Below are 12,729 nucleotides of genomic sequence, written 5' to 3'. Positions count from 1 at the left end.
TCAGTATTCTAGTCAATTCTAGGCACTGCGCTTCAGGAAGGTTGTGAAGATTTTGGGAATAGTGCAGAAAAAGATTGATAAAAATGGTTCCAGGGATGAGAGACTTCAGTTCTGACAATAGATTGGAGAGGTTAGTATTGTTTTCCTTCGGGAAAAGTTGGCTGGGAGGAGATTTGAAAGAGGTATTCAAAATCATGAGAGGTTTGGACAGAGTAGATCGGGAGAAACTGTGTCCACTCATGAAAAGGACCAAGAATGAGAGGGCACAGATTTAAAGTGATTGGCAAACGAAGCAAAACCGATGAGAAAAAAATCTTTTTCACACAGTGAGTGCTAAAAGTTTGGAATGTGCTGCCTGAGAGTGTGGTGGAGGCAGGTTCAATCAAAGCATTGATAAGGGAATTAGACTCTTGCGTGTAAAAGAAGAATGTGCAGCGTTCTGGGGATGAGGGGAAAGGTCAGCAATAAGAGAATTACTCCTTCAGAGTGCCAGAGCAGACACAATAGGTTGAATGATCTCCTTCTCTCTACCAATTCTGTGATTCTATGATACGTCAATGATTATCTAAAATTTGAAGACTTTTATATGAATAGCTGTTTGGTTGTACAGAATTTGATTATTGCTTAAAGACGGACATTTTGTCAATGCTTTTTGCCTTGCATCCATCAGGACAATCGCAAGAAACCCAATGACAGGAGAAATAACAACTTTACACTGTCGGAGAAGGGAGTGCTTCTTGGTTTGCAAATAGACTCTTGATTGGTAGTGGCGTTGTCATGGAGAATGTATCAGCTGATGGTGACTAACAGTTACCAGGCAGCTGACTGGCACTGCTGCTGGGTTCAGTCCGCAGGTTTAAATTTCAAACAATACTTGACAGTTAAATGTCAGTCACCATCAACTTGTGCATGCACCATAGCAACACCTCTACCAATCAGAGTCTAGTCAGCCCAGCAGCAACTTCTCATACAGTATATAATTGTTTCCCCTGATATTGACATTCTTGTGATTGCCCTGATGAGTGCAGTTGAAAAGGTTCAATAAAATGTATTTTTTTCAGAAATACTTTTATTATTGCTCCTTGTCAATAATACAATCTCAACATGAACAAAAATAATTTCCTGAAAAAATAGAATTCCGAAGGGATATAATTTTACTTAATGATTTGCCACTTAAAATGTTTATTTGAAGGCGCAAAGTAGTGACAATGTTTGATTTATTGTTGCAAACAATTTTTTGTAATTAAAGTTTTCATTTTTACACTGTGCAAGAAATGGATGAAATGGTTATAATTTACAATTACACAGTGTTCCTTTTCGGCACCCTCCTCTCCACCCCGCTCCCCTTTTCTGCTGACTCCGGGTCCTATCCTAGGCCCTTCACTTCACCATAGATGGTTTGTTTTACTCTTATAGCTTTGGAAGGATCCCTCTGGTCCCCGTGTCGGTCTCTCCCCGGGTGTTCCTCTTTGGCATTTCCTTGGGTCTCTTCCCACTGTTGCCCCCCTTGTTCCTGTCTCCTTTCTGTGGCCCTGGTGGTTCCCATGCGATACCCTGCCCCCCTTCTATCCGTTGTTGACTTCAAACAGGCCTTGGAACAAGCTGATGAATGGCCCCCATTCTTTGTGGAAGCCACCTTCCAACCCTCGGATGGCGTATTTGATCTTCTACAGTACTTTCATTTTGATCAGCTGCACCCCCCCCCCCCCCTCCCCCCCGAGGGAAAGCGAGAGTGCATCCATTCTCTGTAGGAACTTTTTAACTTCCTCCGCCAGACTGGTCAGATTCCACTTGTGGATGTGTGTCCAATCTAGATTCCCAGATAGCGGAATTTGTTTTGAGCCATATTAAATGGGAGACCTTTTCAGCTCTGCCCCTCCCCAACTCGGGTTCACTGGGAAAACCTCACTTTTGCACATGTGAAGGCCCCTAACTCTTCCAGAAGCTTCATGATTTTGTTCATGCCATTTTGAGGGTCCGAGATGGAGAGAAGCAGACCATCCACAAAGAGTGAGACTCTGTGCACTCTGCCTCCTCTTCGGATACCCTTCCAACCTCTCTAATTTCTCAGAGCGATCGGCAGGTGAATGAATGAATATCGCTTATTGTCACAAGTAGGCTTCAAATGAAGTTACTGTGAAAAGCCCCTAGTCGCCACATTCCGGCACCTGTTCGGGGAGGCTGGTACGGGAATTGAACCGTGCTGCTGCTCTGCCTTGGTCTGCTTTCAAAGCCAGCGATTTAGCGCTGTGCTAAACCAGCCCCGTTGTTCAATTTTTAAAAAATTCATTTGCAAGATGTGTTAGGCCAGCATTTATTGACCATCCCTGGTTGCCTTCTTTAACCGCTGCAGTCCTTGGGGTAGGTGTAGCCATTGTGTGTTAGGGAGGGAATTCTAGGATTTGCCCCAGCGACAGTGAAGAAGATTTATTTCCAAGTCACGGTGGTGAGTGACTTGGAGGGGAACCTCCAGTTGGTGGAGATCCCAGGCACCTGCTGGTCTGCTGTTCTTGTCCTTCTAGATGGTAGTGGTCGTGGGTTTGGAAGGTGTTGTCTAAGCAACCTTGGTGAATTACTGCAGTGCATCATACAGTACACATGGCTGCCACTGTTCGTCGGTGGTGGAGGGTTTGAATGTTTGTGGAAGGGGGAGCAATCAAACGGGCTGCTTTGTCCTGGATGGTGTTGAGCTTCTTGTGTTGTTGGAGCTTCACTCATCCAGGCAAGTGGAGAGTGGTCCATTACACTCCTGACTTGTGCCTTGTAGATGGTGGACAGGCTTTGAGGGATCAGGTGATGAGTTACTTGCCGTAGGGTTCCTAGCCTTTGACCTGCCCTGGTAGCCCGTAAGATTCCTAGCCTTTGACCTACCCTGGTAGCCAAAGTATTAATGTTGCTAGTCCAATTCAGTTTCTGATCAATGGTAACCCCTAGGATGTTGATTGTGGGAGATTCAGCAACGGTAATGCCATTGAATGTCAAGGGACTGTGGTTATATCCTCTCTTGTAGGAGATGGTCATTGCCCGACACTTGTGTGCTGCAAATGTAACTTGCCACTTGTCAGCCCAAGCCTGGATATTGTCCACAAGACACGGACTGCTTCATTACCGAGGAGTCATGTATGGTGCTGAACATTGTGCAGTCATCCACAAACATCCCCACTTCTGACCTTATGATGGAAGGGAGGTCATTGATGAAGCAGCTGATTATGGTTGGGCCAAGGACACTACCCTGAGGAACTCCTGCAATGATGTCCTGGAGTCGAGATGATTGACCTCCAACCACCATAACCATCTTCCTTTCTGCCAGGTATGACTCCAACAGCAGAGAGTTTTCCCCTCGACTCCCACTGACTCCAGTTTAGCTCGGGCTCCTTGCTGCCTTGATGTCAAGAGCAATCATTCAAAATCAAATTGCCAGGGGGAACAGGAGCGAGGTCAGCAGGCATCCCTGCCTGGTGCCTTTGTGCAACTGGAAGTATTCAGAGCTTGTGATGTTGGTCCAAATGCTCGCCTTGGGGCATTGTACAGGAGCTTCACCCAAGAGGTAAACCCTATCCCGAGCCCAAACTGCTCCAGTACCTCAAGGATGCTGTGGTCATTAGGTAGACATGGATTTCACAGGGGCAGGAATGGTTGTTAGATGTTTTTTTTTATAAACAGAATTTACAATGCAGAAGGAGACCATTCGGCCCATCAAGTCCGCATCAGCTCTTGGAAAGAGCACCCTACCCAAGCCCACACCTCCACCCTATCCCCATAACCCACCCACCCAACACTAAGGGCAATTCTGGACACCAAGGGTAATTTAGCATGGCCAATCCACCTAACCTGCACATCTTTGCACTGTGGGAGGAAACCGGAGCATCCAAAGGAAACCCACGCACATACGGGGAGAACGTGCAGACTCCGCACAGTGGCCCAAGCCGGGAATCAAACCTGGGACCCTAGAGGTGCGAAGCAATTGTGCTAACCACAATGCTACCGTGCTGCCCATGTTCCAGGGTTTAGATGTTTCAAGAAGAATAGGGAGGGAGGTAAGAGGAGGGGGAGTGGCACTGTTAATTGGAGAGTGCATCACAGCGGCAGAAAAGGAAGTAGTCGAGGAGTGATTGTCTACTGAGTCAGTATGGGTGGAAGTCGAAAACAAGAAAGGTGCACTCACTTTATTGGGAGTTTTCTATAGACTCCCCAATAGTAGCTGAGAGATGGAGGAACAGATTGGGTGGCAGATCTTGGAATGGTGCAGAAGTAACAGAGTTGTTGTCATGGGTGACTTCAACTTCGCTAATATTGACTGGAACCTCCTTAGTGCAAATGGTTTGGATGGAGCAGATGTCAGGTGTGTCCAGGAAGGATTCCTGACTCAATATGCAGATAGGCTGACTAGGGGGAAGGCTATATTGGATTTGGTACTTGACAACGAACCAGGCCAGGGGTCAGATGTCTCGGTGGGAGAGCATTTTGGTGATAGTGACCACAACTCCTTGACCTTTACCATAGTCATGGAGAGGGAAAGGAACACACAGTATGGGAAGGTATTTAATTGGGGGAGGGGAAATTATCTTGCTATTAGACAGGAGCTGAGGAGCATAAATAAATTGGGGACAGTTGTTCTCAGGGAGATGAACAACAGTAATGTGGGGATTGTTTAAGGAGCACTTGCTCCGACTGCTGGATAGTTTTGGCCCACTGAGACAAGGAAGGAATGGTAAAGTGAAGGAGCCTTGGATGACAAGAGAAGTGGAGCTTCTAGTCAAGAGGAAGAAGGAAGCTTATGTAAGCACAGTGGGCTAAACAGCTGGCTTGTAATGGAGAACAAGGCCAGCAGCGCGGGTTCAATTCCCCCACCGGCCTCCCCGAACAGGCACCGGAATGTGGCGACTAGAGGCTTTACACAGTAACTTCATTTAAGCCTGCTTGTGACAATAAGCGATTATTATTATTGTCTGTCCTTCTCCAAGGTGCATTGGCTTTTAAACTTCTCAAATGTGCGAAGATTCTGGATTTTCTCACAGGGCCATTAAGTCCCCTAACTTTACAGGTGATAATTCTGGTTGGGGGTTTCTGTTCCCCCCCCCCTCCCCTTCCCGCAGTATCAACCATGCTTACCTGGTGGATGTGCCACTGCACTCCGGGCTTTGTCTTTGTTATGGGGCCATCCAAAATGGTCGCAGACACTGTTCTCATCATGAGGCTGGGCCTCTGCTCTCTGGGGTTACCCTTTATCCAGGAACCCTCCATAGTGGCTGCTTACGCTGCCATCTTGTTGCATCAACTCAACCTGACCTGTTGAAGCCATTCTAGAGCCTTCCCTTCCTTATCATTATGCTCCTCCCATGGTCCATCTTTCTCCGCTGTCCCTCTTTCTACCTTCCCCAGCCCCATCCCCATATCGCCCCCCCCACCCCACATTTGTCTGCCCCACCCCCCCCACCCCACATTTGTCTGCCCCACCCCACATTTGCCTGTCTGCCCCCCACCCCCCCGACGCACCCTCCCCGCCGGGGGATGCACTGCAGCCCCCCCTCTCTTTCATATCTCTGCCGCTAGCTTTTCCCGTTAGTGTGATGGCCCCCTCCCCCCCCGGGGCTGACCCTTCCCCTTCCTTATGCCCAATCAATTGCCTCGGTCTCCTCTTCACCCTTTCCTGCACTCCGCTGCCTTCACCTCTCCCTTCCTGTGAGCTGGTGCTCCTGCTCAAACCGAGGCAATACCAGCCCATGCAAAAATTGTTCTATGTCCGTAACTTTTCTTTTCTCTCCCTGCGTCTTCACTCATCGCTGCATTGTCTGCCTTTTGTCTGGGCCATTCGCCCGCACAAACTTGCCCACCTCTGCCGGGGTGATGAAATAATGCCCTTTGTTCTGGAATGTCACCCAGAGCCTGACTGGGAATAACACCCAGAATTTTATACCGCTCCTGTTTAGGGCTGATTTTGCTTGGTTAAACTCGGCACTGCGTTTTGCCACGACTGCCCCAATGTCTTGGTACACCTGTAGCCTGTATCCTTCCCAATTGCTCGTTTTGCCCAATGCAGGATTCTCTCCCAATCCTGGTACCTGTGGAACTTGGCAATTATCGCACTTGGCTGCCTCCCGGCCTTAGGCTTCGGTCGGAGTGACCTTTGGGCCTGGTCGATTTCCGGTGGCTTGGGGAAGCTGTCCCATCAGACCAAGGTGCCCAGCATCTGAGCCACATAGTCAGTCAGATCTCTGCCCTCGATCCCCTCTGGCAGGCCCACTATTCGAATGTTCTGCCGTCGAGACCGGTTCTCCTCATCCTCAACTTTCCCCTTCAGGCGCCCTTGGGTCACCACCAACCTGTTTATCTCTGCTTCCAGAGCGACGATCCTGTTGCTTTGGGTGGACAAAGCCTTTTTGAGCTCTTGGATTCTCTTCCCCCGAGCCTCCAGCTTCTTCCCCATTCCTTCGAGGGCCGTCTGCATGGCGACCAGCACATCCGCCACTGCAACCTTGACCGCCACCTGGATCGCCGCTTTGATCACTTCCTCCATCATGGTCAACTCCTTGGTTAGGGATGTCTTCCATCCCCCTCCAGATTGCGGCGGCACCCATTGACCCGTTCATCGGTCTCCCTCTCTCGGGGGCGGGACCCCTCGCCTCTTGGGACCACCGACTACTGTTCCTGCCCTTTGCCACCGCTTCTGGCTTTCCTGCGCTGTCTTGAGCGACTGCATGCTGGCATATTGTTCTTTTCCTCTTCCTTTTCTGTTTAAGAATAGAATAAGTCTGAATTATCGGGCAAAACATGTCTAAAAGTGCCTACTTTACTGTGTTCTGTAGGAGAGTCAGCTGATGTGTGACTGCTCAGCTCATCCCCATCACCGGACGTCATCCTGAAGGCATATAATAAAATGTGATTTTTGGAGGACTTCCGGGTGCGGCGATGACCAGCTGAGTCGCACGTTTCGGCAGCTCCCTGTGAAACGGACTTTTGGGCTCTTGATAGGAGCCCCAACGGCAATTTTAACGGCTGAAAACACCGTGCGGTAAACCAGAAGGGTGTTCCCCCTGGACACGGATGGAAAAAGGAGAGGAAAGTGGCCGGATTGCAGCGGATCCTTTGGAACAACGGCAAGGAAGGCAAGCAAAAACCAAGATGGCGTCGGAAGGTGGCAGTTTCATATGAGGCCCTGAACAACAAGAGTTTTTGAAACGCTGCGTGGAGGAGATAAAAAAGGAAATGAAGAAAGAGTTGTTGGCCCCGATATTACAGGCGATTGAAGGGCTGAAAGAGGAACAAAAGACCCAGGAGCAGGAGCTTCGGGTCGTGAAGGCGAAAGCAGCAGAGAATGAAAACGACATACAGGGCCTGGTGGTGAAGTCGGAGATACAGGAGGCACACCGAAACGATCTGTGGAGAGGTTGGAGGCACTGGAAAATAACGCAAGGAGGAACAACTTGAGGATTCTTGGCCTTCCTGAAGGTGTGGAGGGGGCGGACGTCGGGGCATATGTGAGCACGATGCTGCACTCGTTAATGGGAGTGGAGGCCCCGACGGGTCCGTTGGAGGTGGAGGGAGCATACCGAGTTATGGTGCGAGGACCGAGAGCAGGAGAAGCTCCCAGAGCCATAGTGGTGAGATTTCTCCGTTTTAAGGATAGAGAAATGGTCCTTAGATGGGCGAAGAAAACTCGGTGTAGTAAATGGGAGAACGCGGTGATCCGCGTCTATCAAGATTGGAGTGCGGAGGTGGCGAGAAGGAGGGCGAGCTTTAATCGGGCCAAAGCGGTACTTCACAAAAAAAAGATAAAGTTTGGAATGCTGCAACCGGCAAGACTGTGGGTCACATACCAAGGGAGGCACCACTACTTTGAGACGGCGGATGAAGCGTGGACTTTTATTGTAGAAGAAAAATTGGAATGATTGGACTGCGAAAATGAACGTTTGGACAAAGTGGTGGGACGAGTGGGGGGGTGGGGGTGAAGAGGGATTGTATGATTAATCCTGCGGTATGGTAACTTTTCTTTCTCCCACAGGTGGTGATGGGGGGAGGTGGGGAGGGAGAGGAGATGGGGCGTTGGCCATGGGAGGCGGGGCCGAGGGAGAGGCGCGGGCTTGGTTCCCGCGCTATGATAATTATGGCGGGAATAGAGAAGCAGGAAGGAGGGGGCGCCGCACGGGGCGAGCCGTGATCACGGGGGGAAGCCGAGGTCAGCCAGAGTTTGCTGACTTCTGGGAGCAACATGGGGGGAGTAATTACGCTAGCGGGGGGGGGGGGGGGGGGGGGGGGAGGGGGGGAATTACTGGGTTGCTGCTGCTGGGGAAAGGGGGGAGTGGGTGCGGGAAAGGATGGGCGGGGGGGCACCGTCTGGGAGAAATACAGCCGCGTGGGAACTGGGCGAGAAGCTGGAAAAAGATGATGGCTAACCGGCAAGGGGGGGGGGGTGGGAAGCCCCCCAACTCGGCTGATCACGTGGAACGTGAGGGGGCTTAACGGGCCGATAAAGAGGGCACGAGTACTCGCACACCTTAAGAAACTTAAAGCAGATGTGGTCATGTTACAGGAAACGCACCTGAAACTGATAGATCAGGTTAGGTTGCGCAAAGGATGGGTAGGGCAGGTGTTCCATTCGGGGCTGGATGCGAAAAACAGGGGGGTGGCTATATTAGTGGGGAAGCGGGTAATGTTCGAGGCAAAGACTATAGTGGCGGATAACGGGGGCAGATACGTGATGGTGAGTGGCAAATTACAGGGAGAGATGGTGGTGTTGGTAAACGTGTATGCCCCGAATTGGGACGATGCCAATTTTATGAGGCGAATGCTAGGACGCATCCCAGACCTAGAGACCGGAAAGCTGATAATGGGGGGAGACTTTAACACGGTGTTGGAACCAAGGCTGCAGCCAAGGTGCTTAAGGATTTTATGGAGCAGATGGGAGGGGTGGACCCGTGGAGATTCAGTAGACCTAGGAGTAAGGAGTTCTCGTTTTTCTCCTATGTCCATAAAGTCTATTCACGCATAGACTTTTTTGTGTTGGGTAGGGCATTGATCCCGAGGGTGAGGGGAACGGAATATACGGCTATAGCCATTTCGGATCATGCCCCACACTGGGTAGACTTGGAGATAGGGGAGGAAACAAGAGGGCGTCCACCCTGGAGAATGGATATGGGACTAATGGCGGATGAGGGGGTGTGCTTAAGGGTGAGGGGATGCATTGAAAAGTACTTGGAACTCAATGACAATGGGGAGGTTCAGGTGGGAGTGGTCTGGGAGGCGTTGAAGGCGGTGGTTAGGGGGGAGCTGATATCAATAAGGACACATAAAGGGAAGCAGGAGAGTAAGGAACGGGAGCGGTTGTTGCAAGAACTTTTGAGGGTGGACAGACAGTATGCGGAAGCACCGGAGGAGGGACTGTATAGGGAAAGGCAAAGGCTGCATGTGGAATTTGACTTGCTGACCACAGGCACTGCAGAGGCACAATGGAGGAAGGCGCAGGGTGTACAGTATGAATATGGAGAGAAGGCGAGCAGATTGCTGGCACACCAATTGAGGAAAAGGGGAGCAGCGAGGGAAATAGGGGGGGTGAGAGACGAAGATGGAGAGACGGAGCGGGGAGCGGAGAGAGTGAATGAAGTGTTTAAGACATTTTATAAAAAATTGTATGAAGCTCAACCCCCGGATGGGAGGGAGAGAATGATGGAGTTTTTGGATCGGCTGGAAATTCCCAAGGTGGAAGAGCAGGAAAGGATGGGATTGGGAGCACAGATCACGGTAGAAGAAGTGGTGAAAGGAATTAGGAACATGCAGACGGGAAAGGCCCCGGGACCGGACGGATTCCCAGTTGAATTTTACAGAAAATATTTGGACTTGCTCGCCCCGCTACTGACGAGGACCTTCAACGAGGCAAAGGAAAGGGGACAACTGCCCCCGACTATGTCAGAAGCAACGATATCGCTTCTTTTAAAGAAGGAAAAGGATCCGCTACAATGCGGGTCCTACAGACCAATCTCCCTCCTCAATGTAGATGCCAAGGTCTTGGCCAAGGTAATGGCAATGAGAATAGAGGAATGTGTCCCGGGGGTGGTTCATGAGGACCAAACTGGGTTTGTGAAGGGGAGACAGCTGAACACGAACATACGGAGGTTGTTAGGAGTAATGATGATGGCCCCACCAGAGGGTGAAACGGAGATAGTAGTGGCGATGGATGCCGAGAAAGCATTTGATAGAGTGGAGTGGGATTATCTGGGGGAGGTGTTGAGGAGATTTGGGTTCGGAGAGGGGTATGTTAGATGGGTGCAGCTGTTGTATAGGGCCCCAGTGGCGAGTGTGGTCACGAATGGACGGGGATCGGCATATTTTCGGCTCCATAGAGGGACAAGGCAGGGATGTCCTCTGTCCCCATTACTGTTTGCACTGGCGATTGAGCCCCTGGCGATAGCGCTGAGAGGTTCCAAGGGATGGAGGGGAATACTTAGGGGAGGAGAAGAACACCGGGTATCTTTATATGCGGATGATCTGCTACTATATGTGGCGGATCCAGCGGAGGGGATGCCAGAAATAATGCGGATACTTGGGGAGTTTGGGGATTTTTCAGGGTATAAATTGAACATGGGAAAGAGTGAGCTGTTTGTGGTGCATCCAGGGGAGCAGAGTAGAGAAATAGAAGACCTACCGTTGAGGAAGGTAACAAGAGACTTTCGTTACCTGGGGATCCAGATAGCTAAGAATTGGGGCACATTGCACAGGCTAAATTTGACGCGGTTGGTGGAACAGATGGAGGAAGATTTCAAGAGATGGGACATGGTAGCATTGTCAATGGCAGGGAGGGTGCAGGCAGTTAAGATGGTGGTCCTCCCGAGATTCCTTTTTGTGTTTCAGTGTCTCCCGGTGGTGATCACGAAGGCTTTTTTCAAAAGGATAGAAAAGAGTATTATGGGTTTTGTTTGGGCCGGGAAGACTCCGAGAGTGAGGAAGGGATTCTTACAGCGTAGTAGGGATAGGGGGGGGCTGGCACTACCGAGCCTAAGTGAGTATTATTGGGCCGCTAATATTTCAATGGTGAGTAAGTGGATGGGAGAGGAGGAAGGAGCGGCGTGGAAGAGATTAGAGAGGGCGTCCTGTAGGGGGACCAGCCTGCAGGCTATGGTGACAGCCCCATTGCCATTCTCACCAAGGAACTATACCACGAGTCCGGTGGTGGTAGCTACACTGAAGATTTGGGGACAGTGGAGACGACATAGGGGAAAGACCGGAGCACTGGGGGGGTCCCCGATAAGAAACAACCATAGGTTTGCCCCGGGGGGAATGGATGGGGGATATGGAATGTGGCAAAGAGCAGGTATAACGCAATTGAAAGATCTATTTGTGGATGGGAAGTTTGCGAGTCTGGGAGCGCTGACCGAGAAATATGGGTTGCCCCAAGGGAATGCATTCAGGTACATGCAATTGAGGGCTTTTGCGAGGCAACAGGTGAGGGAATTCCCGCAGCTCCCGACACAAGAGGTGCAGGACAGAGTCATCTCAAAGAAATGGGTGGGGGACAGTAAGGTGTCGGATATATATAGGGAAATGAGAGACGAAGGGGAGACTATGATGGACGAACTAAAAGGGAAATGGGAAGAAGAGCTAGGGGAGGAGATTGAGGAGGGGATGTGGGCAGATGCCCTAAACAGGGTAAACTCGTCGTCCTCGTGCGCCAGGCTAAGCCTGATTCAGTTTAAGGTATTACACAGGGCACATATGACTGGAACACGGCTCAGTAAATTTTTTGGGGTGGAGGATAGGTGTGCGAGGTGCTCGAGAAGCCCAGCGAATCATACCCATATGTTTTGGTCATGCCCGGCACTACAGGGGTTTTGGATGGGGGTGACAAAGGTGCTTTCGAAAGTAGTAGGAGTCCGGGTCGAACCAAGCTGGGGGTTGGCTATATTTGGGGTTGCACAAGAGCCGGGAGTGCAGGAGGCGAAAGAGGCCGATGTTTTGGCCTTTGCATCCCTAGTAGCCCGGCGCAGAATATTGCTAATGTGGAAAGAAGCCAAGCCCCCGGGGGTGGAGACCTGGATAAATGATATGGCGGGGTTCATAAAGTTAGAGCGGATTAAGTTCGTCCTAAGGGGGTCGGCTCAAGGGTTTACTAGGCGGTGGCAACCGTTCGTCGAATATCTTGCGGAAAGATAGATAGGGGAGAACAAAGAAGGCAGCAGCAGCAGCCCAGGACTTGGGGTGTGGGGGGTGGGGGGGGGGGGGTGGCCTGAGACAAGGCAGTTGCCAATTAGGGCTAGTTTTTATTTTTTGTTATTTAATATTTATTTATTTGTTGTTGTTTTCTTTTGTTCTTGTTTAAATAAAAAAGGTCATTATTATCTGTATTGTTATAATGTTGTGTAAAGGATGCACAATGTACTGTGTTGGTTGACCAAAAATTTTCAATAAAATATTATTTAAAAAAAAAAAAATGTGATTTTTGCTTCAATCTTCCTCTCCTTGCTCATGGGGCGGAATTTTCCAGCCTCTCAGCTACGTGTTTCATGGAAGTGGGAGGTGGCACAACGTTCGCTGGTGGCAAGATTCTCTGCTCCCACTGCTGTCAATGGGAATTCCCATTGAACCCACCCCACGCAACTGGGAAACCTGCAGGCGGGGGTGCGCTGCCGGTGGGAGCAGAGAATCCTACCGCCAACAACCGGCCAGAGAATTCCAGCCATGTGTTTGGATTACCACTAGTGCTCAAAAGGGGAAATCCAGGCTAAAATGAAGTTATTC

At 50.3% G+C, this 12,729-nt stretch overlaps 1 protein-coding gene across 2 annotated transcripts in view; it reads right to left on the bottom strand.

The window, feature by feature from the left end:
- samd12 (sterile alpha motif domain containing 12) overlaps positions 1 to 12,729 on the bottom strand; it is a 234,754-nt gene that overhangs the window by 87,420 nt on the left and 134,605 nt on the right. Inside the window, exon 5 of one of the 2 annotated variants that reach the window (XM_072467407.1) lies at positions 5,562 to 6,731. The exons of the other annotated variant lie outside the window; for it this stretch is intronic. Coding sequence (XP_072323508.1) covers positions 6,640 to 6,731 — 92 coding nt within the window. The 3' untranslated portion in view covers positions 5,562 to 6,639. Of the gene's footprint in view, positions 1 to 5,561; positions 6,732 to 12,729 lie in introns of those variants that run through there. 2 annotated transcript variants of the gene reach the window in all.

This window comes from Scyliorhinus torazame, chromosome 11, assembly GCF_047496885.1.
Source record: "Scyliorhinus torazame isolate Kashiwa2021f chromosome 11, sScyTor2.1, whole genome shotgun sequence".
In the NCBI taxonomy this organism is placed as follows: domain Eukaryota; kingdom Metazoa; phylum Chordata; class Chondrichthyes; order Carcharhiniformes; family Scyliorhinidae; genus Scyliorhinus; species Scyliorhinus torazame.
This window is presented reverse-complemented; position numbering and strand designations above follow the sequence as displayed.